We start from the raw sequence: 24,250 nt of genomic DNA, 5'->3' as shown, positions 1-24,250 counted from the left end.
TCCAGATGGGGGCAGGTCCAGTAGATGTTTCATTGCTATTTGCAGAATTATTCTCCATACGCGTATGCTTTTTTTTTTTTTTTGGCTTTTTTTTTTTGCAAACTTCAGTGCATGATCAATTAATAAGTATCAAGCTGTCATCACTCTGTTGTCTGTAAAAGAAAGTTTCAGAATTTCTCATTCAGTAGGAAATACAATAGGAAATATTTGCATGTACAACATTTATTTATGATCCTTTCATTTTGTTTTTTTCTTATTTCAGTACACTTACACTGTGACAATCAAGTAGAAACTGTTACAATAGGAAACGCCCTGATTTTCACAACGGCTATCAGGCTTCCGCTCTTGATATGCAAGCAGAACACTACCTTAAAGTTTATTTATTATACTCAAGCAGACAAGAATTTCTTAAGCTGCAGGCCTGAGCTGAATACGAAACACAAAGCTGTACCTGCCTGAGGCTCCCACGAACTACTCAGCTTTCAAATGCTCACAGCAAATGTCACAATATCCACCCAACATCATCTCACTCCTTTCTAGTGAGTAGTGTCCTACTGCTAAAATAGGATGTTACGGCATTTGATATTCAACATTCACATTCATCTCTACTCTTTATCTCACAAGCTGGCTGTCTTACATTGTACCCACTGCCATTCTGTCCCGTCATGAGTCCCTACACTGCCCAATGGCAAGATCCCTGTGTTCAATGGTGGCAGAGATTCAAAGGTGGACTAGGTTTCCTTGGGGACAGGATTAAGAGAGTCACTTCTGGAGCCAGTAAGCACCAGGTGAGATGTCTGAACATCTCACCCACACATTGCTAGGATATTGCTAAAGGAGGACACTGCTAAAATCTGCAAGGGTTTGAAGTCTTGAAGTGTTTGAAGTGCAGGGTTGCAGTGGCAACCAGATACTTAGAAATGTATTCCCAGTATTTTGACAGATGTTACTGGAGCTGGTTTACCTCACAGACATGACATAACTTTTTGGATTAAGTGCAGATCCCTTGCTGAATCGCATTTTCTTTCTGTCTGCCACTATCCTGGCCTGTGGAAGAGTGATTTGGAAACAAAAGACTCAAACTTAAGCACCAGAGGCTTAATTTCCTTCTGACAGTTCCAAGTTATACTCCACAGCTTCAGTTTTTGCATGATAGTTTTTGTATGAGAATGCTTTAAAACACACACTTAAACTCAGAATCACCTCTCCTTCACCATCAGCAAATCTAACTAAGCTAAAATACAAGAGAAGAGTCCAAATACTCTTCAAGTAGAGTTCTGTGCTTTCCAACATTTGTGAAACAGCATGCCACATTAAAAAGTTAATTGATAAACTTTGAGAATACCACTCATTAAATATACCATACTGACTGTCTACAGCAGCAGATGAATGGCATAGAGGCTTGTTCTTTTCTATAGCCAACGCTGCCACACTCTTTTAGAAATTCATGTAGATCTGTTACTGGAAATCCACTTTGTTGATATTTCTGAAAAATAAAACATCCTATTCACAACATGATAAATTAATCACCATCAATAGCCTACTAGTTGGCTTTTTTGGAAAAAAAATCCTTAATAATCACACATTTCCCAGTGACACATTAAGCAAATTTAGACAGCTAAACAAGCTGAGTTATCTGCTTGCCCTGAGCCACACTTCTGCCAAGCATTTTCTCAGAGACACTGAAAAACTTTCCTGTCTCAGCATCTGGTGGCATAAGAAGACATTCACTCCAGATAAGACTGATCTACCTCTGTGCAACTGTATCCAACTTTTACCTACCCTCCAATAGCAATTTGGTAATGTTTTCATTAGCTATTGCATTTTTTAAAAGGTCAAGCAGTAGGAAATACGAACAGGGACACAGACTAAGTATGGTTTTCCACGACAATTATTGGCTACAGTCATTTAGATGACTGCACAGTAACCCTTTCCCAACCCAATTTCTTCCCCAAATTTTAAACTGAAAGATTTTAATAAGATCTGTGTTTATCATAATTAATGCTAGACATTATAAATGCAGAACTGATTAGAATAAGTATATGGGAAGAAAAATGATTTACCTTTATGGTATCATAGGAGTCTGTAATGAGTGCAATGAAAAGGCTGAGGATCATGTATATAAACAGACTAATGAAGGAGTACAGATACAACCGACTGAACAGCCACACCAACATGCTCTTCTGTTGGATTTGGGCAAATGTTGCAAACATATCATCACCATTGACCAAAGAAAACAGACACTCAGCCACTGTGTTCAGATCTTCAAACTAGAAAATATTGAGTATAAATAACTATTAGAACATGAATATCACCCACACTCTGACTAAAGGGAAGGAAGAAAGTGTTATTTAAAATATATTAAAAATATATAAGCGTTATTAAAAACATAATATAAAAATATAAAGTGTTATTAAAAATATAAAATTATCTGGTTACCAAAAGACTGAAAGTAGGATTTCTATTCCCTCTGTCCTATAGTAGAGGAAGGAACAGCACATTTCTTTAACTAAGGCTTTCAGAATTTTTGGGCAAATGGACCACCTTCCTCTCCACGCACACAGCAGGGGAAGGCACCGGGGCAGCGCGCACAGGCGCAGCCCTGCGCACAGGCAGCGCACACCGCGAGCCCTGCGGTTCCGCACAGCCGCACTGCCTTCCAGCGGGGTACAGGAGAACAGCTCCGAGACAAGAACCGCGCGAGTGGCGGGGAGAAACACACCCGGCACACCCTGCAGTTGTTACCCTTGACATCCACCTGCAATGTTCAGCAAGCGTTCACTTTTTCATAGGCAGGCATATTGTGAGCTACAAGTCCTTTCACTCAGAAAATTAACATACTTGCTGCTGAAAAGCCAGAAAAACAATATCTACCCTGTGCCTGTTACAAGCAATTGACCCTCGGGTATCACCAAGGATCCTGCAGCACATAGTGACTCCTCTAGAAACACTTACTGCCATCAACTTAAAATGTACATAGACAAAATACCTAAGTTTGAGAGATTTGCATTATGTCAGGAGAAATCTAGATCTGTGGATAAAAAGCCAAAATAAGCACTACAACATGGATCTTTGTTAATATATATACTACATGTAAACAGAAATCAAGAATGAGTAGTAACGGATTTGCTCATTAATGGACATGCAGAATTTAACAGATTGGGAATCTGCCTCCCCCCTCCCATACTGTCATATAAAGCAATAAAGGAAACAATTCGGCAAAAAGCTATCTAGCTTTCAAACTGAGGGTAATTGCTTTTTCTGCTTGCAGCTGGGAACTTAAAAGACTTTAGTACTGCAGCCAGAATTCAAACAGAAATAGGGACACACTGGCATACTTCTGGAGGTAAAAGTCCCTTATCCACCCATATTTGGGTCAACAGATAACAGTTAAAGTTGCATAGCAAGGGACAGATTTGGAGAACAAAAGTCAACAAGATACCCTGAAACAGTAACAAATGCTTCAGCATCCCCATTGCATCAGGATTGCCAGAAGAGGGCAGAAGGGAACGCACTGAGGAGCCTTCTGTCCCCTCCCCAGCGCTGGGCACTGCCTGGATAAACCAACCAGGCACTCAGAGCAAACACAGCCTCGTGTTATGGTGACAGTTCAGGAGAATAATGAGTTCAGTCACACAGTGAAATAATAGAGTTACTTTGTTAAAAGGAGCAGCTGATAGGAGTTATGCAGTTTCAAGCTTTTAAAACCATGAATTCATCTGTTCTAACAAGAATTCACATCTGTTAAAATAACTAGGAGTTTTATGTTCAGTTAGGTATTCACATATAGTTAGAAGGAAGAAAAAAAAAAAAAAGCAATAGGAGCTGACATACCTTTTCATGATAAGGTCCCAACACAATCCAACCACAGAAAGTATAGCCAAGATAAATCATCCCAGCACAACAACAAAACCTCAGAACTTTAGGCAGCGATGCTTGCATAGTTAAAATGAGCACCTGTAAGTCAGGGCAGAAAGGAGGTCAAATATATATTACAAGAGATCTGAATAAGTGACAGACCTAAATGTGTTGCAACTGTTGAATATTCAATTCCAGGCTTACGTTGTAGGTTTGAAAGTATCCCAAGTATCGGATGACTCCAACCCAGACAAACAAAGTGGATGTTCCAAGTAAAATGCTGCAGACGTCATAACTGGTGAGATTCTGAGGGATCCAAAAAGAGCAGGTGGTCAAGTTAAGTGGCAGGTTTGTCAGCTTGACAACTATACAGGTGTCACTTCAGAAAAAATGGACAGTTCAATATTGTAGTGACATTTCTTTACCACAAAAATCAGAGCAGCATAAACTGCAGTTAGAGATCACTCAAAAGCAGTAGCACTGCACAGAGAAGCACAGCTATGCTGACATTCTTGAACAAGATTTTTATGAAGCCTAGAAGAACTAAAGTCTTTGTTTTGGTTACAATATACAGTTAGACTGAATATCTCAATTTTCATTTTAAAAGGTTAACATTTGCTACCACATTTTTTCCCACTGTTAAAACAAGTAATCACTTAAACTTCAGGACTGTAGCCCTGGCTGTGCTACAAACATGAACAGTTTTGGACAGGTTGCTAGCTCTTTGAATTCTGAACACTTTTTCCACTGCCAGGGGGGTTTATAACCAATTCTACCTGCCTTCTGATTCAGCAGAAGACATGTCACCATCAGCATGAAATATCTTCCAGACTTTCTGCCCTGTCCCCCACCTCACCATATACCTGGACATTCCCAAGTGTTTCGTCTGAAGGTCACGCCAGCTATTTGCCCTTTAAGTATTACTACACATGAAGCAGAAGCAACATATTTGCTGCCCTGCTCTTCCCAGAATACAGAGCTTTTGAAACACATGAACTGTTGACACACATGTGGACAAAACACACTGATTTCAGTAAGTCCAGACTAGAAGGTCAAGGACCAGCAGCTGACACTGGTTGTGCCTTTGGTTTGGACAGATCAAGCAAGCCACCACAGCAATGTTTCCAGCCTCATGAGCTGCTCAGACCCCTGTTTTATCCAGCGTAATGACTCTTGATTTCTTTTTGCAATATGTACTATTACTTCTTAATTATTAAGATAAGAAATTAACATAACCTAAAGCTTTTAATTAAGAATCATCTTTTCTTTAGCATCTATATCACTGTCTATTTACAGGTTCTAAAACAGGGATTAAGAGCCTTGACACTATAGAAATAAGACATTTAATTATTTTCCAGGGTCTTATTTCAAGTGTTTGGGGAAGAGAAATAAAATCAATTACTACAAACACCACAGTGTTTGTTTTAATATGTCATGCTCACACATCCTCTTTGACTGCTGTAAGAATCCATCAGCACTCAGAAGAGCATTAGTGCCCACAAGAGAATAAACTTAAGAGCTCAATTCAAAATGTGTAAAACTCGAGCAGGAACAAGCAGAACAAAACCTCATCCAACTGCCTATATTCCATTACTGTGGACAACAACATGGGGGGAAAGGAACCAGCAAAAGAAAGAAAGTGATTAGCGACTCAAATAGCTCAATCACATTTTCCATAGTTGGAAATTACTACAGCTGGTTGCAAAAAGACGAGTATTTCATCTGAAGCATTAAACCCTCACCTTGGCTTTTATTTCCATTTTTAAGATTGATCCAATGATGGTCATCATATCACTGATGATTACCAGGACATACCATCCATTTATGAACTCTAGGCGATCCGCATTACAGACATGACGTTTGTATTTCTCCAGGAAGAAATTCACAAATCTCTATTGAGAAGCATTTAGATGTTTAGTTACAGGTCCCCTTAGATGAAAGATATGCACAGATGCCCCAATATTGTAGCAGTGCTTGAATTTCACTTGCCTACTTTTCCTATAGTATTTGCTGGAATAACAGCCTAAAAATTGTTAGTAATAGCAACAAGAAAAAAAAAAATAAAAGAAAGAAAAGTTTTTAAGACAGGTTTAGGTCATTGAAAGTTAGCTTTTCACAAAACAAACATAAATGACCCCCAAGAACCTAAGCATGCATGACTTGGTATCTCCTTTTCAAGCCCCTCACAAGAGGTTTCTGTCCTCCCACAAAAGAGCACAGTCACTCAGCTGAGGCAGTGAAAGAACCAGGAGAATCGGTAACCAGCTCAAACACAACAGTCAGGCAGGAGCTCGCGTTTCCACGAGAGCCAGCAGTGCCACCTCCCGAACCCAGCACCGCCGATCTGCTTTCACTTGTTCTCTCTGCTCATGAATAAATGCCACTGCCCCAGTTCCTGACAGCACCTTGCAATACCTTTGCAATACCTGTGCCCTGGTCACCTTTGTCTTGTTTACAAGCTCCAAAGAGGATACATGGGATTAGATAAGCAGCTACCTTCACTTTCATATGCGGCATATCGTGCCCTCTCTTTTTCTAACTCCTTTATTCACAAGTATATCACAATTAATAGCACCAAATTATGCAACAACTTGGGGCTGGTGTGCAAGGAAGTGTGAAATATCAACCAGGTTCTCGACACCTGGGAACTCTTCCAAGACAGCAGTTTTACAGTGCACAAATCAAGCAAACAGAAGCGTCCTGTGCAGGGCCAGCTCATGTTTCTGCATTGCTTTCTTTGGAAGGGAAGAATGAGGTCTGCTTACATGAGCTTGAGAAGAAGTCAGAGTTAGTCTCTGGGAATGCAGGGGAGGGCAAGTGGTAAAGAAGTTGACAGCAGACTATGGTCAAGAATTGTAAAGAGGGAAAGAAAGAGCTGAAAAGGGTGTTTCCAGCCCCAGGAAGACCAAGAAAACTAACATATCTAAGGCAGCACAGCCTACAGTCTACTTCTCAAATGACAGTTGGCTTTGAAAGCCAACTCATTAAAGCATTAATTCACAGGATGACCTGTACAGGTATTCTACTTTGAAGCCAAGACAGAAAAAAAAAACATATTTGAAAAGTGTAAAATGCTGATAACAGCACAAAGATTCTTTTTTTTTTTTCTTTTTTGCACAAGATACTCTACAAAATTAAGTCAATCCCTCCCACTTTTGCCCTTGGCATATGCAGCAGAACACTTACTACAGTACTACAAGTGGAAGTAAAATATATTGTGTTTGTGACTGTTGAGATATCACACGTCCTTTTTCTAGAAGCACAGATGCACTGATACTTCATAACTAACACTTCACAAAACTAGCATCAGACATGATAGCAGAGAGACAGCATGGAGATTATGAATATTGTACTTACTTTTTGCAATCTCAAGGCAAGAACAATGGACCGGGTGCAGAGGATAAGAGAAGCAAGGCAACTGATAATGACAAATCCATCAAAAACCAGGACATACTGAGTGTTTTTCTGCAGAACTGTAAGTCACAGAAAGGATAGAATTAATCTGCTCATATCTCCTTGGGAAGGCATTTATCATAAGCACTGACACTTTTACAAATTGTGTGTATTTTTCACTTCAGTCCCTCCCCCTTGAAGAGATGGGATATATGTGTGTGTACACACACACACACATATGTATAAAGCAGCAACAACAAGGCAAAGCTTTCTGCAAGCATGCCTCCAGCACAGCTGAGCAGAGAGCTATACCCCAGAAGGACTACACAGACTGCACCACAATCATTAAATGCAGATTTGAAGTTCCTCAAAATTAGAGCACACTGATGAAAACTGCTCATTTTGCCGCTAAGCTCATCTATCCTCCTGTACTCTAGCAGTACTACAGCTGCATGGAATAGAAGAAACACAGGATTTGGTTCATTTCAATGTAGTTAAACATACCCACACACACACACTAATCACACACACAACCACTACACAACTTTCTACACACTCAAGACTACATTTCTCACTCCCTGATCTGCATGGTACAGAAACTGTATCATACTCTACTTGTTTACACGAGGGTTTAGAAGTAATCACATAAACCCAAGGACTGTAACTTTTTAAAACAGGTATTTTCTTTGGCTTATTCCTATCAATTGTTCCTATAAGTTTCACAACATAGTATTTCTTTATATAGTTAAAAACTAATTTCTAATTGGTATAACAACTCTTTAGTTCACCTTAATAATGAACCTGCATGCCCCTGCTACCACAGCAGCTCATTATATGCATCTAAACTACTAAAGAAGGGTTAGTTAAGAGACAGCTGCAAAAAGTTACCAAATACGCACACACAATGCCAATAAAACACACTCTTATTAGACAAAAGTCAGCTTTGGCCTAGCAAAGAGAAGGCCATTTGATGTATCCCTTAACTGGTATCTTGGATAGCCCATAAGAGACTTACTCTGTCACCCTCCTATAGAGCAAGTTGCAAAGAGGATGGGGCCAAAGTCTTCTCAGTGGTGGCCAGTGATAGGACAAGGGATAGTGGGTACAAACTGAAACACAGGAAGTTCCATTTCCATGTGAGGAAGAACTTCTTTCCTGTGAGGGTGACAGAGCCCTGGAACAGGCTGCCCAGAGAGGTTGTGCAGTCTCCTTCTCTGGAGATCCTCAAAACCCACCTGGATGCCACTTGTGCCATGTGCTCTAGGTGTCCCTGCTGGAGCAGGAAGGTTGGACTAGATGATCTCTAGAGGTCCCTTCCAACCTCAACCATTCTGTGATTCTGTGAATTCACTCTAAGGGAAGAAGTTGCACAGTGCTCTATCAGTGACTACTTCTCTGAAAGAGTCTTTAGTATCCACTTATTAGCTGTCAAATAAAGCCTGAACAACCTTTGGAAGAGAACCAAGGAAGAGAAAACCTTTTTCTTCCTTCAAGAGAGGGCCTGGTGACATACACAGCTGTACAGAGATGCTTATACCATCAATACCCTTTCAGAAAGGGATTAATTCTTGATTACTATTTACAAAGATGTAATGAGTTGCATTAGACAAGATTTTTGTGCCTTAAGGTGGGAGACAAGAAGACAGGGAACATTTTGTTAGTCCAACTGCTATGGACAAGGAGAAATGGAAGGAGATGTGTAATACTTCCACCATATAAATGCATACACACACACACACACACACGCACACAGAGTACTTACTAGAACCAGATACATGCCAGTCTTTGCATTCTTGAATGTCAGTATCACTATCAAAATAAATTTTTATTTTTCCACTGTGGGCTCTATTATTGAACGTGATCTGAAAGTAAAGGCAAATCAGAAATAAGATTAGCAAAATATATTCCATAAAATAAATCTTGGTCTGTATATATGTGTTAGCATTTTTAGGTAAGCTTTTCAGAAAGCATAAATGGCAGCATATACAGAGCACTCGGGAGCACGATGTATAGCATTAAGAAGCAACATTCCAAGAAGCCAGAGTTCAAAATGAACTTTGTTAACTGAGCAACAAGTACTTACTACCCCTTCTCAGATTATGAGGTTATCAGCTGGAATAGGTTACAAAATGACACTGTATCGTGGCAACACAATTGTTTAGGGGCTTCAGGCACCTTTGGGAAAGGGGGGTTTAAGCATAAGGCAGTTTCCTCATAGGCCAGGATGCGCCCAACTGTTTTTCCACACAGTCTGGATATAAGGACACCGTCTATGGACACTTGTTACTATATAGCGTTATAAACTTAAACTATGCCCAATATTCACTTACAGTATTTTGGAATGCGTAACAGTCAGGCAATTCACGGGCATGGATTGTCTGTAGAGCAATGCCTTTTAGCTTGAAAGAGATTTCAACTTGTATAAGCCTGAATGTTCAAGAGAAGCATATAAATACATCAACAATCAAAAACAGAAGAACACACAGCACAGAACACACAGAACATAACTCAGCATATTCATATGAAAAAAAAATCACAGAATGTATTCCACCTTCCCATCCCAAAGTTTTACCTATAAAATTCAAGATTGAAAAATGAGGAGTTCAGCTTCTGTTCAGCCTTCCTATTGGCTAGCTCCTTTGACTTTAAGAGGATACATTCTACAGAGAAAAGGAGAAAAGTTGAAGTTTTAAAAATTACACATAGAAAACAGCATAAAGTTAAGTATTCAGATGCAAGCGCAAATCCTAGTCAAGCATCATGTTAATTTTGCACAAAACTCTTCATACAGAGCCCAACTAGTGGGATCACAGGCAGCTGCGTGGAGTAGTTCTTGAGAAGCCAGAGGGTGAGACTCTGCTTAGAGCAGTGCTAACAATATGCACTGAAGCTGCAGCCTTAACAACACTGAGAATTCTGTATTTGGAACCTTCTGCACTATGAAAAAGCTAATGACAGTTGAAAGGAAAAAAAGTACAGAGAAGATTTCTTCTTATAAACTGCAAAGTAATTGAATGTCTAAACAAATACTACAAAGCAAGGGTAGGGGGAAAGGAGAAAAAACAGCAACAAGGATGTTAGTTTTCCAGTGAATTACATGCAAAAGTTACTAGCATTAGAATCCCTGATTTACCATTACAAGGTAAACAATCCATGGCAAGAAGCTTGTGGCTTAAGTACAAAAGTTCCATACCTGTTTCAGTAGCAACATCTATGTTCAGTGTATCATTGGATGGAAGCATTGTGCCTTTCTTGTACTGCTGTTTACAGATTTTTAAACCTGATTCTTCATTTTCATCTTGTTCATAACCAAGTGTCCCAAGGGAAATGTTCTTTAGTTGCCTGTACTAGTTTAAAAGCAAAACAGAACTAAAAGTTAACAATAGATCAGTCTGAGGAAGAGCTGGGGTCTCACTCCTATTCCCTGTTCATAGACCTTAGGTCTTTTGCTTGTAAGCAGAACAAAATAGCTTGTAAGCTATATAAGACATAAGAGTCTGTAAGCAGAACAAGATGTATATGAATAGACTTTTACACAAGAACTCAAAAATAACAAACGTTCACTTTCCCATAAAGCCTGCAAATTGATTGTGGATATCTAACAGGAAGCTCAGGCAGCTGCTGACTGTCTACATGAGCAGCCCTTGGCATCCTGGTTATACAGGGACTAGGAGTCCCAGCCTACTGGGGCACCTGTGCATGATGAAACGTGTGCCCTACAGCAGGAGGCATCTACTGTAGACAGGGTTTGACTTCAGTGCAGCTGCTAACTGCACACACTCTATGAATCTCTTAAGTATTCACTTTTTTAAACACTTGAAACTTAAAGATCCTCTGATAAAACACAGCATCTCAATTTAAAAAATCTTAAGCAACTGAAGACCTTTGCCTATCCTGAACTCAGATGTTGGTAGGATGGCCAGTTAAAAAAACACAATACTAGGAAGAAATTTTAAAACTTTCATAAACTTTTCAGGCTTGATCTTAAGGCCTGAAAAGACTAATAAATGGCTTTAATGTTTCTCCTCTTTTTCCCCACTAATCTCTCCCCAGACTCTGCTCTCATGGCTACAAGGCAGCAAAGCATCCAGGAACATGCACAGAGCTCGGGCAGCACCCAAAAGCAGTTTGACCTGACAGCTCTACACAAGCACAGAGGCAACAGAAAGCTTGTCTGGGAGGAGACACTTTCTTCCCTTACTTTCAGGACAAACCAAAGCCAGCTCCATCATCTGTCCTTGGAATCCCAGGCTTGCATAACAGGGGCAAATGAAACAGCTGGGGACACAGCACTTCTCAGTTCTGGACTCCTCAACAGTGCAGCACAACTAGGACCAGCCACAAAGCAGTAATGGGCCCACTCAGCTTAACACCACCTACCATTGCCCAAGAGAAGCTGCTTAGACCAATGGCCCTCTAGGGAAGAATGAATAAACATCCAGTAACTCATTATTTTTTATCATTACCTCTCCTGACAAACCAGCTCAGGGCAGCATTCATCAGTCACCTCTGCTGGAAATATTTATTGTTCTGGGGAGTATTTCCCAGGAGCTTGAGTTAATAAACATCAGCTTAGTTAGACATCAGGGTAGTTAGGCAGGGTTTCCCATTTCTTAAGAAACGTATTGTTCAGCTAACTTTGATACAGATTGAACTTTCTCTCCCTTAGACATTAATTTGGTTATTAATGACTACCTATTGGTACCTTATTTTTCCCCTTCCTGTGGGCATTAACTGCATTAGTCCCTCATGTAAGGCTTCCTACACTGGTGCTAACACCAAGCAGCTGTTAACTACTGCCAGCTCCACATGGCTGCAACGGGAACCTACACATCCAGCCAAAGCTCTGCCTCACAGTGCTGCCTTTGGGGGCTTCACAGCTGAGCTCACAAAAACACAGACAGCTAAGGAGATGGCCACTGCAGCAGCACCCTGCAAAATGTTATCTAAAAATAAAGAAGCCAAGTTTAAAGCGTGCCAAGTGAACGGAAACAACAGTTAGTCACAATATCCCACTAAGGCCATTACCAGACCACTGCATTTAGCAGCTGCTGTTCTGTTCAAGCACAAACTTGGAGACTTTGCCCTCCTGACAGCAACACATGGCTGCTCAAGTTCAGCAAGCACCACTTTCAAGCAACACGCTACACAAAAGCAAAATCCCATTTATGTATGTCCCAGGAGCAAGCAGCAGGAGTAAGAATTCTGCAGCATCTTGGTACTCCATACTGTGCCAGATGATGGGACAGCGTTAACAACTCTGAATGCTTTTTTCATAAAAGAAGTTTCCGAATTAGACCAGAGAGAGGAGTAGGAAGGAGCTGTACACCCTTTAAGTACAGAAGTCTGCCTGTTTTTCTGCAAAACATTAAAATGCCCTAAAGGTTCACTACATATAGCGTGCACACACGCACGCACTCCATGCTTTAACAAGCAAAGAACAACCACAAGCAAAGAACAACCACAAAGCAGATTCTAGATGCCCATCTTGAAATAAGCCTTCTAAGCAGCACTAAGTCTTAAAAACACAAAACAAAACTGAAAGGTCACCTGAAAGCTACATATTTTTATGGCTTACATGTGATAGAAACTGTAAGAGCTCCACAAGACACTAAAGAACCTAGATCACTTGAATTTAAACTCCTCAGAGTATGTCTACATTTAAATAACAGAGACATTTATGAAGAGACCTTTTTCTGATGCCTGTATCACACAATGGCTCTTTCTTGAGGATATAAAGCTATTACTTCTCTACTGTCTTCTATCTGGGCTTCACTTCAGTCTTAGTGCCTATAAAAGAAGGAAAGCAAAGCAAGGAAGAGAGAAGAAAAAAAAGGAACAAATTATAGCAGAAACAGCAGCAACACTAAGAGTTCAAAGGAAGACCAAAAAAACATCTAAACACTCCCTGAACACACCAGCAGCCACTATGGGCTTTGCCCCACAGCAGAAACAGCAGGATTGATCTGCTGATGGCTCTGCTGCGGCTCAAGGAGCAACGAGCCCCTGCACAAGCAGTGCTGGGAAAGGAGGCCTGGCCTCCACACCACAGCAATTCCCAGATGTCTGGGAGGCCAAACTGATGGCTGCAAAACCAGCTTTAGACCAACCTCAAAACTGATGCCCAAGGTCAGAGAGGAGAATTAAAGGTGGTGGTTTAAGACCACTTTCTGCTCCTCCCCCTGAATCTGTTCATCATTATTCTCAAACAAGGGATATTTCTCATTTTTCTCACACACCCACTTTCATCTCATGATGAGCAATACTTAATAGTTACATCTTAAATGTAGCAGTATTAATAAGACCTGCTTACTGAATTTCCAGGATAGATTTATTCCTCCATAACCAGATTTATTCATTCCCATCTGTAACCAGGGCCTGTGCCCCTGCATTCCTGGAAGCACCATATTCTTCACTGAGTTCTTTGGCACTTACTACAAAGCTGCAATTTGGTATAGTTGTAAGCACAAACTCCTTGAATTTGTATATATATTCAAGACCATACTTCTCTAAAAACAGACCTAAACAAAGGTTCCAGTTCACATAAGATGACCAAATTTCAAACTTTCTGGACTTTGGTACTATGCACTAAATGAACTAAAGTTTTGTGTTGGATTTGTCTTCAAGACACACAAATCCACACATTTGCACACAAATTTGAAACACTCCACCTCAGTAGATTCACTGAAATAGTGAGATTAAAATCCAAATGGAGACAAAACAAGAATTTGAGAAGCAGTTTACTAGCTATAACTTCAATTTTAACGCTATTTTTCATTATAAACAAGCACACTTACCTGATTAATAGCATAAAAAATGCTATCATAAGCATCCTGCTGCGTATATACACTGCAGCTGTAGTCATCTTCATCAACACCAGAATACCCTTTCAGGAAAAGGTGTTTAAAAGCAACAGTGTTCTCCTCCTTGAATGAAACCACCAACTGGTTACTCAAACCAAAAAAGATAAGCTGGCAAGGAAAACAAAGACACGAGTTCAGGCAGCAGCATTTTTGAAACAACTTCACTTCTTTCAACTATAACAAATAAAAGTTAGAAAGATGTCTGTTTCGATAGTGTTGCTAAGACAGCTGCATCATTTCTACCTTTCACATATCCTGGACCAGCAACACTAACTGGAATTCACAAAAAAGAAAACAAAAGTGAAGGATGCAAATGGCAGAAGAGCCAAGGTAACAGTGCAGCCTGTTAAACCAGGAGCGCTCCACGCTGCTATGGGACAACCCCCAGCAGCTTCTTGTTTGGCTGTGGCACGAGGCAGCGCTAAGGCAGGTCGGGGCAGGACCCCACAGCAGCCAGGCCATCGCTTTGACCCCGCTGCCTGCTAAGGAGGCTGTGGGAAGCCGCAGCAGCAGCGCACACAGCATGTGCATCTGTGTGCCCATGTCAGGATGTGTGCAGACCTGTGTGCCTGATCCTCATCTTTTTTCCCCTCACATGGAGAATATAGGCAGAGTTTATTCAGAACTGAATTTCCACTCTTTCACCCATCTTTTAAATCAACTATTTATATCCTCAGGTGACTGCAAAATTGCTGAGAGTGATACAAATGAACCTGCAGCACTCTATATATAAACTTCAAATCCAAGGTCCAACTGTAATGCTGAGGAGTTACACATGCTCAATAGGTTTCTCTTGGGGATTCACGAGGGGACTTCAGTGCAGTTTCAGGGCAGGACACATTCCCCATGCTAGGCCAGAAGCCACTTCTGCTTTCCAGGGAGGCACAAATGCCCCAGCTTCTACACCAGATCAAGGAAGCTGCAACAACAGCTCTGCTTAATAGGCTGATGGCAGACAAAAACAGTCATAAGAAAGCTTAAATTATTCCTAAATCATCCTCCAATGATCTTGCCTTCATTCTGAAGCAGAGATGCTTGCTAGAAGTTGTTTATCTACTAGCTTAAGGCTGCCCTGTGGGGCAGCAGCACATCTTCCTTCAGAAGCTGTTCTCCTTTTCCTGCCGGCTCTCACCCAAGCAAGACCAGAGCTGACGAGCACTGCGGTGCACTGACACATCCTAAGGGACCCAGCAAGTCTCATGGCCTTAGCAGGCAGGGGAGCACAGTATCCCATCTGCTCACAAGGACCAAGAGACTGGAATAGCAGACAGGGAGGCTGCGTGACTTAAGTTACTTTCCCAAGAGTTTAAGCCAGTCGGCTAGGATATATCAAGTAGTACTGAACCCTTTAACCACTGTGTGAGTAAGGAAACAAAACTACTTCACATTTGAGGTTACTGCCTTGTTGGCCTTGAAGAAGTCACTGCAATAAGCCCTAATTTAGGTGCATCTACTCATAACACAGAGCAACCCTTCCCTTACCTTCGACAGCACCAAGAAGTAAAGGTACCTGTTTGGCTAGAGTTACATTGCGTTTGCACTGTCCTGTCTTGCACTGTCCACATGTGCCTTAAAATGCTCCCTATTCTTAGCAGCAAAATTGCTGTGGGCAGCACCTGTGCCAGCATTAGCCTCAATAGCCTATGTTAAGCTCCCCTGTGTAGGAGGAGGGAGCAGCACAGGCCGCCCTCACCCGCGGACAGTGCTGCGCCGGGACCGGCCCGCGGCAGCGGCCCAGGAGGCTCCGCGTCTTTCCAGAGGCACCTGGGGAACGCGGGCGTTGGATGCAACACAGAAATGCGCAGGGCTTCATCTGGCAGGGAGCTCAAATACAAACCCCGAATCCTGCAGCCCAGCACATTCTGGGGATTTGTATATTTAGCTACTTGCAAAGTGCCAGATGACAGTGCTGTATTTAAAAGGTGCAGACAAACAATTTCTTACACTTTTTCCCCTTCTCCTTCCCCCATCGACCAGCCAGCATATCTCAGGGGATTGCTAAATAATCAACTGCAGTGTAATAAACAGTAGTTTAAAATTTTCTTCTTCATTGCCCCGACTTATGTGCCTATCTGCAAAGTTTGAGTATGTCATTTGATGCAACCAAAAGGGCACATCGGTCATCTCAGTGCCACCAGACAAACTGCCGCATTTTCCAACTTGAACGTGCATATTTAGAGTAGATAACTACATTTCAAATGCTTATCACATTCACAATACAGTGCTGTGAAACGGTCACATGCTAGCCTAAGTTGACATGAATGTAGTAAGGAACACAATATACAGCAAGCCTAGGCATTTCATAACATAGGGTTGGATTCAGTGGGAGGGAAGGGTAATTTCTTTTAGTGTTATATAAAAACATTAAATTACAAAAGCCTCCTGGAAATTCTGGGGTAATATTTGACCAGATGATTTAGTTCCTTGTCTTATTTCAACACACTCCCCCTCCTCATGATGTTTTTTCTTTCTGGACTAAAGAGGGAAGTCAGTAAAGAACATCTAGAGATGGCAAGGAGCTGCAGCACGGACCTACTGCTTATCTTGTGTATGCCTACACACCCTAGGAGTAAAAACACATAAAAGATTACCTGAGTAGTAACCATAAGTATCTTTAAAATCTGCAAAGCCAGTTTCCATGGTATTTGACGTCTTGCTCTGTATTTTTCACATGGGTTCATGAAGTAAAATTTCAAATCCTCTTTTAGAGCCGTTTCTTTTAGATCTATATCTGATTGGGCCATCATATTTCTGCCATAAATAATATGTTAATTAAAAACCAACAGAATATTTTGGCAGGCAGCTTCCTCATGTTAGTTTCACCTCAGCCTCCATATGACACAAAAGGTCTGTAAAGTTTTTAATAACAAAACAAAAACATTTATCTACAATCACATGATAAAAAATACATTAGATTATCATAACACAACATTTTAACAGTTATTTTTCAAGACATAGGCTTTAAATAACAGGATACGTTATGGCAATAACGAGCTTAGTTTAAAGAAAGGGGTAACGGAACAGAGACAGGTTAGTGCACTGCTCAGAATGAGCCACATTCTGCCTCCAGAAAGAGGCATCTCAAAGGCCTCAACAGGCTTCACAGCACACGAATGCTATAAATAAGGACTTTATAACATCAAAGATTGAAGTTACAAACACTTGCTGCTCTCCAATTTTAAGGCTAAAACATCCCGCATGCATTTTACTTTTTGGGCATGTAAAAAACGAGAGGAACAAGCATGGCAGGCTGTTTTTGCTGGCACTCAATTGCCGTGTCTCAGTTGAACAGGGCACTGAAAACATTTTTCCTTCTGTCTTTCTAAACACTTTCCAGCACTGCAATTGTTAAAAACTTTCCTACATCAGAAAGAGACCGGCACCAAACCTTTTTTCCTCCCTCCAACTATTAAAATAGAGCAAACATATCTGAAAATAGCCCAACAAATCCATTTCTTACCAGTTCCATTAAAAATATCCAATATTCAGAATTTTATAAAGGATACTGTATTCCCAAAGTCACAACTGAAGAAATCAAGACCAAATTCCCAGATGCATTTTTAATTTTTTTGTCCTCATATGTCTAAGTGTACAGTTATTCTGACTCTGACCTCTAGAATGCAAAACACATTTGGTTTGAACCAGCTTCCTCCTAACAAGGAAAATGAATTACACTATGCAATAAAGGCAATATAGTAGCACTCACGCCTAAGAGGAAATGAAAGTCTGTTTTAACATGAAGAAGCGCAAAGGTTATCTTTTATTATATAGAAATACATCAATCATTCATGAAGATGATGAGGGAAAGGTGATTTTGTTTTTGAGACAGACAAGTAACAAAATTAACACAATAATAATTTTAGCATAATCTGAAAATTTAGATTAAAACAAAGCAAAAAACACATGGCACTGAACTAGTTTTAAGATGAATTTATACACGTTTGTATTGGGTGTAAGTTGTGAACTTTAAACACATCTGAGAGAAAAGCATACAGCTGTTATAGCTGTATGCACTGGGTATTGCCCAGGTATACATGCACGTCAGTGCAGCACGGACACCAAAGCAATAGCTGCTCTTGCACCAGCTTCTCTTGAGCAGGCAGAAGCAACTTCGCAGGCACACAGCACGTGAGATGCGACTGAATAAAAGTAATGGGAGTAGCAGGAAATAGAGGAGAAATAGAACAAGCTTACACGGGAACTGACGCGGGCTCAAAGCATGAGGCAGGACATAAGGACCACTCCAAGACATAGGCAAAATCCTTCCAAAACCTTTCAGTATCAAAACACCTGAAATGCCCCATCTTAAATCAACCAGCAAACCTTTTAATAAATGGTACTTCCTCAGCAACTCAAATATATATCATGCAAAACATGGTGCTTCCCCCTCACCCAGTCATCTTTCAAGTCCCTACAGCTATTCTAAAAAACCCTTTACGCTGAATAATAATATTGCTTTCACTTCTGCTCAACCCTCATTTAACTCCACTGGTCAAGAATTTTTTTTCCTGATGTTTATAGCTTCATGAATTCTGCAGAAACTGGTAGTTGGAAATTCTTCCTAGCAAAGGACTTTTTCAATTTAAGAGCAAGACTCCTGGACTTGCAAGAATTTTGCTTTTAATAGAGACAGTAGTGCTCTAGGGTGATTTTCAGCAATACATTCAGCAGTAGAAAAATGCAGCAATCTGTCATTTCCTCAAAGGGATTCAAAGCACCATTCCACTACACTGTACTAAATCTGCAGAAGCAGAAACTTCAACCAATGATTAAAAATAAATAAATAAAAGCTGCGCTAGTAAGGGTGAGTGCACATGAAACAACATTTAGTTCTACTGGATGCCAACAGCCTGCTATCCTAAGGGCAATCCAAACAAAACGCCCAAGCCCAAGGCAAGGCCATGGGATACTGCGCTCCCTCGCTGGGTTTCCTTAGCGTTCTGTAACGGACACACAGCCCAGCGGCTCTGGCTCTGCCGGAGCTCTCCCAGCTCTGCTCCAGGTGTCGTGGCTGCCCCAGCCCAGGACAGGTGCCCGCCCCGGCCCAAGCCGAGGAAGCCCCTGCAGGGTGGTGAGGAGCCCTCTCTATGCACATGCGGACGGGAGGTTTTGTTCTGCTGTCTGTCCTTCGAGAAGGGTTTACAACTTTGAAAAGTCTTGGGAAGAGCTTTAAGCGTGCTCTGCTGTTACAGAGGCGTTTTACAGCGGGACACTTGAGCGCTCTTTCTTGAGAAAGATACTCAAGTTTCGGCAGCCACCACTACCACGGGCAGCGAGCGACACAGGAAAGCAGCTTTTAGCGCCCGGCTGCTCCGGAAGGCACCGCTGAGCGAGCGCGGGGTCCCGGCGCTCCGGGGCGGGCAGGCCGCGTGCCTCGCGCCGCGGGGCAGCCCTCCGTCCGTGCGCGCGGGGCGCGAGCGGTGCGGGGCGGCTGCGGCAACGGGCCGCGCCTCCGCGAGGGGAGCGGGGCGAGGGAGCCGCGCAGCGCCCCGCGCCACGGCGGGGGTGCCCACGCACGTACCTGAGCGCTGCAGACCCGCGCGCAGAGCGACCACGGCGCCCCGCACGCGGCGCGGCCCTGGCGCCGCTCTGCCCCTGCCCAGGCGCTGCGGGAGACGCCGCCGGGCCGGGCTGGGGCGGGACGGGACGGGGCGGCCCGAGCGGCGCCGCCGCCCCGAGCCGCCCGCGGGGCAGAGCGCGAGGGCCGGGGCCCGCGGCGCTCGGAGGGGCAGGGGAGCCTCCCCGCCGCCCTTCCACCCTCCGTCACTCACGCGCGAGCGGCCCGGCCGCCGGGCAGGTGCTTGAGGGAGATCTCCATGGCGCGCGGGGCTCGTGGCGGCGCCGCGGGGCTCGTGGCGGCGCCGCGGCCGTGCGGGCCCCGGGGCGGCCTCGGCTGGGGAGCCCGGCGGGCCGCGCGCGCCGCCTTTAAAGGCGCCCGCCCGGGCCACGTGCGGCGGCCGCGCGAGGGTCGGCCCTGCGGCCGGGCCGCCACGAGTGGGTGGGTGTGTGCCCTGGCCGGGCTCGGAGGGGGCCGGCCCCGCTTCTGCGGTGAACAGCTGGGGGAGGCATCATCTGACCATTTGATTTTTCTCCAGAACTTTTCCCAAAATCATGTATTTTACAAGTACCCTAATGAGGTGTGGAGGCAGTCTGTGTGTAGGGGGAAAAAAGTCTCTTCACAAGTCGAGAGAGCAGATTCAGCTCCCTCCTTCCTACCGAGTGTGCTTATCTCCTCAAGGCAGAGGCGCCAAGGCTCTCACCCGTGCAGTGGGGCAGGCCGCGCCGTGTCCGTGAGGCTCTGGAGGGGAGGCGGGAAGCGCCTTGGATCAGATCAGCAGCTGCAGAGCCGGTGCGTTGTGCTGGAGGGGTGCTGAGAGTCCTCTGGCAATGTGGCATGATGTGGTATTTCCAGACTTGGGTGCTCTAAACAGAACAGAGACTTGGAAGAGGAGCTTCGTTACAAGGACCTGGAGTTCCCTGACCTGCTTCCAAGACGTACGGGCTGCATAATGGCAGGATAGCATGTGCCATTGCATAACAGCCCCAGGAGATGCCGTGTGGAGTCACAGTCACCCCGCTAGGGGAGAAGGAACAAAAGTCCAGACAAACATCACTTTGAAGTTACTGAAAACTAGCTGCAAGAGCGTTAAGTCAAGTTATGCATGAATTTTTTCTTGAGGCTTCCTCTGAAGCACCTTGTTTCTGCTACTGCTGCAGACAGGAAGATGCCTCATTCAGATCACGTCCTTGGTCTGAGGTTTCACAGCAGCATCTGCTTTTTTTTTTTTTTTTCCTCCCCCATCTGTCACATGTGTTATGCCTATACACCCTTTTTTGGAAAGGTGTGACCATATCTGGCTTCATTTTCTTACTGATTTGCCTGCACTCTGTTCACCTTTCCTTGAAATAAAGCTTCTATCCCATGTCCCAGAAACAAGTATGTGCCCCCTGCCTCTCCCTCCTCCTCGCTCAACTTCATTCTAGCACTAGCTGTAAACTTTGCTGCAAACTTGGGGTTCTCGCTCCCTGGGGACGTGCAGAGCATTGGTGCTGAAATGAGCTTCAGTAAGTTTGGCACCCTGCAACACTGTGTCCATAAGGAGGTAATGCAGACGGTCAGAACGCAGGCACTGTCACCCCTGCACACCTTCTTTGGCCAGAATTAAATCTCTGCATTCCTTGGGATGGTGTTTGGATGGGTAGTGAGTTTATCTGATGCTTTATCTGCTTCGTTGCTCTCCCCACTTGCATTTTATAGGTCTATCAGTGCCTGCCTGATTGCATCAGCATAAAGATAATCCTTCTGCAGGATGCAGCTTTATGCATGTTATTAGCATTGCTAATGTTGACTTGTTTTTTTAAAGTAAGATCATCGTTGTGGCTTTTGACTCTATGAAGCCTTAACCAGCACACCACGCTTTGACAAAAAACAAGGGTAAAAAGCCCCGTAACAAACCCCACGGGAGCAGCCACCACACAGATGTAAAGGCAGATCTCCTGCTAGGGCTGCACTTTTTCTCGAACACAGCCAGGAGACTGCAGGACAGATGAGCTGCTTCTCACGTGAGCCAAGTAACGTGGGTCAAGATCCTGAACACAAGGATCAAGCCAGGTCAGCAAGCTGGATAGCAAGATTGCCAACATTATTATCATGGAGAACCATAAGTGCTGGTGGGTCTGAATTTCTTAAGAAATAGTTTTATGTATATATAATAGCTAGATATATAGCATAATGTTTGGTGTTACTTTCAGAACTGGGTATTTTGGGTAGGTGTAAATGAATTTTTTAGGGTCGGTTTCTTTGTCCCCCACATAGCAGCATCCACAGCAAGCTACCCTGCTTGCTCTACAACAGGTTAGTCCCTGCTCTTCTCCCACCCCGCTCTATCCCTTGCTTTACACATCCATCTCCTAAAACTAAGCTCACCCTTCCCCTGCAGCTTCACGTTGTGACCCTGCCCCTTGTCCGAATGCAGTTGCCTTTCATCAGCTTTTCCTCCCCCAAATCACACAGCTGCCTGCAGAGCTAAATTGAAAGTTGCATAGTACAACAGAACTAACAGAGCATGGTTTTCCAATTAATTTTTAGGTCTCAGTCGATTGACTTTTTAGCTTTGTCAGAATCATGGGTTGCTTTTTAAAGGGTCTAACTGGGATCTTACTGCAGAACAAACTTCCCAGTGGAGTTTGCCTTTTAGGCACAAGAAATCACTATGCAGGAGAATGAAATTAAAACAATCCACACACAGTATCTTTTCCTGCTTAGGGGCTAGCCACTGGCTTTTACGCAGAGCTCATTACCCACACAGCTCTGACAAACTGTTGAAACTTCTCATCAATTTCAGAAATTAACAGTGATGAGGCATAGATTCTGTCCCACTTCTAAATCTGGATAATACTTACCTTATATAAGTGTTGGAAAACAAAGTACTTGGTAGCTTTTCACAAAATGCACCTGCATTTTGAGCAAGTTACTCGCTGAGAAGAAATCAGTAAAGATTTATTATGAGTAAAAACCTTGAATGAGTGGTTGTTTTCAATAGAACCTCCTATTTTTACTAAAATCTTAACTTTCTCCAAGCTTCATATGAAAAAGACTTGCTAAAAAGAAGTCAGCCTCTGCATTTCAGTAATTCTCAAAAGCTTGCCAACCTTGTCAGAATTCCTTGCGCAAGCTGTTTTATGCTACAGTGATTATTTATTGTGTGTTGTCAAAGATCCTCAAGGAATTTAAAGTGTCAACAGAGCAGATAGTGACTTAATATTTGCTTTTCAAGGCAAGGTAGCCTTGAATCTGTCTGAAAAGATTAAAAAGACTATAATCTCAGGTGACTGCTGGAAGACAAGTATCTCAGTACAGGAAACTTAGATACGGTTAATAGTTTGCTTTGACTATATCCTGATTTGGTTTGTTTTTACTGAATTTGAACTTCATTAAGTATATGATTAGCATTTTTAGTGTAAAGTTTGATACTTGCTTATTTGATTCAATGACAATCTTTGAAAAGTTTAGACAAGATCTAACTGGGAACAGATCCTGATCAGGGTCCACACCAGCTATCTTGACTACAAATTCTGCAAGTCAGCATACTCAGCACTCTGTTTCATGCCAGGAATTACACATTGCTATGAAAAAGCTCTTGTATTAACCTGGCAGCATATTTATTCTTAAAATTAATACAGACGCAACCAATACTTACTGCAACTGTAAATGTTTATTGCAGCACATTCCTCCAATATGTAAACATTCAGACAGAGCATGTTTAGTGTCCTCCATGTCTGTGCACAGTATACAGTATTTTATTATGCATTTTCACACACACCTATATGATTGTTGCTTAGAAATGCAAGTTATCTAAAATATGCTCCCTTTTGTTTTTCTATTCTGGTCCCAGAGTGAATAGACTATAGAAAATAAGGCATTCATTAAATGGTATCACAATGAGAAAAACAATATAAACTAAGCTGTCAAAATTTAAGCTTCATATTTTCTTAATAGGATCTAATGTTTCAGAGACCCTCTGACAGTACCAGATTATTGGCTTAGTTTGAAACATTCAGCTCTTAAAGTGAGGAGAGCTGTAACTTTCAGAGTCTTATCTCCCACATATTTAACTTAATTTAGTTTCCCAGGTTTACCAACCTGTGTACCAGAGGAAGTTTTTAAATAAAAAAATAGATATTTTGAAAGTGCTTTTATCTTTTTCTTTAAAAACATAATGTCAGCACACTGCTAAAAGAAGCTGAGGACTATAATTGAGCCTAGCTGAAGTTAGCTAAAGAAGAACATGACAATTCTCCACTCATCCCTCAGACTTAGCTTGGGGCTGCCATATGCCTGGCCTCCCTGCAGAGAGACTGCCAGTTATGTCAAATGGCATAACTTACATTTACATAAACATTTATTTTACATCCTGAGCCATATTTGAATCAATTCACTGTACTGTCTCCTGAAGCGAGTTAAAACTTCATAATCTTAGATATTTTTTCTACAGCTGGAAAAACAAAAGCCTAAGGGCATGGAGTGTGCTTCCATTCATTCAGGAAGTGGTCAGTCACATAGATGGATGGTACCTGCAGTACAATGTGGGCTAGTCTGGTAGTCAAAGTTGCAGTTGTCCAACATTATTTCTATG

The 24,250-nt window shown here is 42.5% G+C and overlaps 1 protein-coding gene across 2 annotated transcripts; it reads right to left on the bottom strand.

The window, feature by feature from the left end:
* MCOLN2 (mucolipin TRP cation channel 2) lies at window positions 1-19,935 on the bottom strand. Of its 2 annotated transcripts, none has more exons than XM_088526023.1 (14): window positions 19,886-19,935; window positions 16,706-16,865; window positions 14,049-14,222; window positions 10,445-10,598; window positions 9,824-9,911; window positions 9,582-9,678; window positions 9,014-9,113; window positions 7,216-7,331; window positions 5,601-5,750; window positions 4,063-4,164; window positions 3,835-3,957; window positions 2,064-2,270; window positions 1,371-1,486; window positions 1-152 (listed from the first exon to the last, which is right to left on the bottom strand). In XM_088526023.1, the coding sequence occupies exons 1-14, from the start codon at window positions 19,930-19,932 to the stop codon at window positions 116-118; spliced, it is 1,671 nt and encodes a 556-aa protein (XP_088382149.1). In that variant the 5' UTR covers window positions 19,933-19,935; the 3' UTR covers window positions 1-115. The 2 variants fall into 2 exon arrangements, with proteins under 2 accessions (XP_088382149.1, XP_088382148.1); XM_088526022.1 differs by lacking the exon at window positions 19,886-19,935 and adding an exon at window positions 17,575-17,611.
* Window positions 19,936-24,250: the final 4,315 nt, after the last annotated feature.

This window comes from Tinamus guttatus, unplaced genomic scaffold, assembly GCF_059628265.1.
Source record: "Tinamus guttatus ecotype Peru unplaced genomic scaffold, ASM5962826v1 Tinamus_guttatus_pri_ptg000242l, whole genome shotgun sequence".
Classification (NCBI taxonomy): domain Eukaryota; kingdom Metazoa; phylum Chordata; class Aves; order Tinamiformes; family Tinamidae; genus Tinamus; species Tinamus guttatus.
This window is presented reverse-complemented; position numbering and strand designations above follow the sequence as displayed.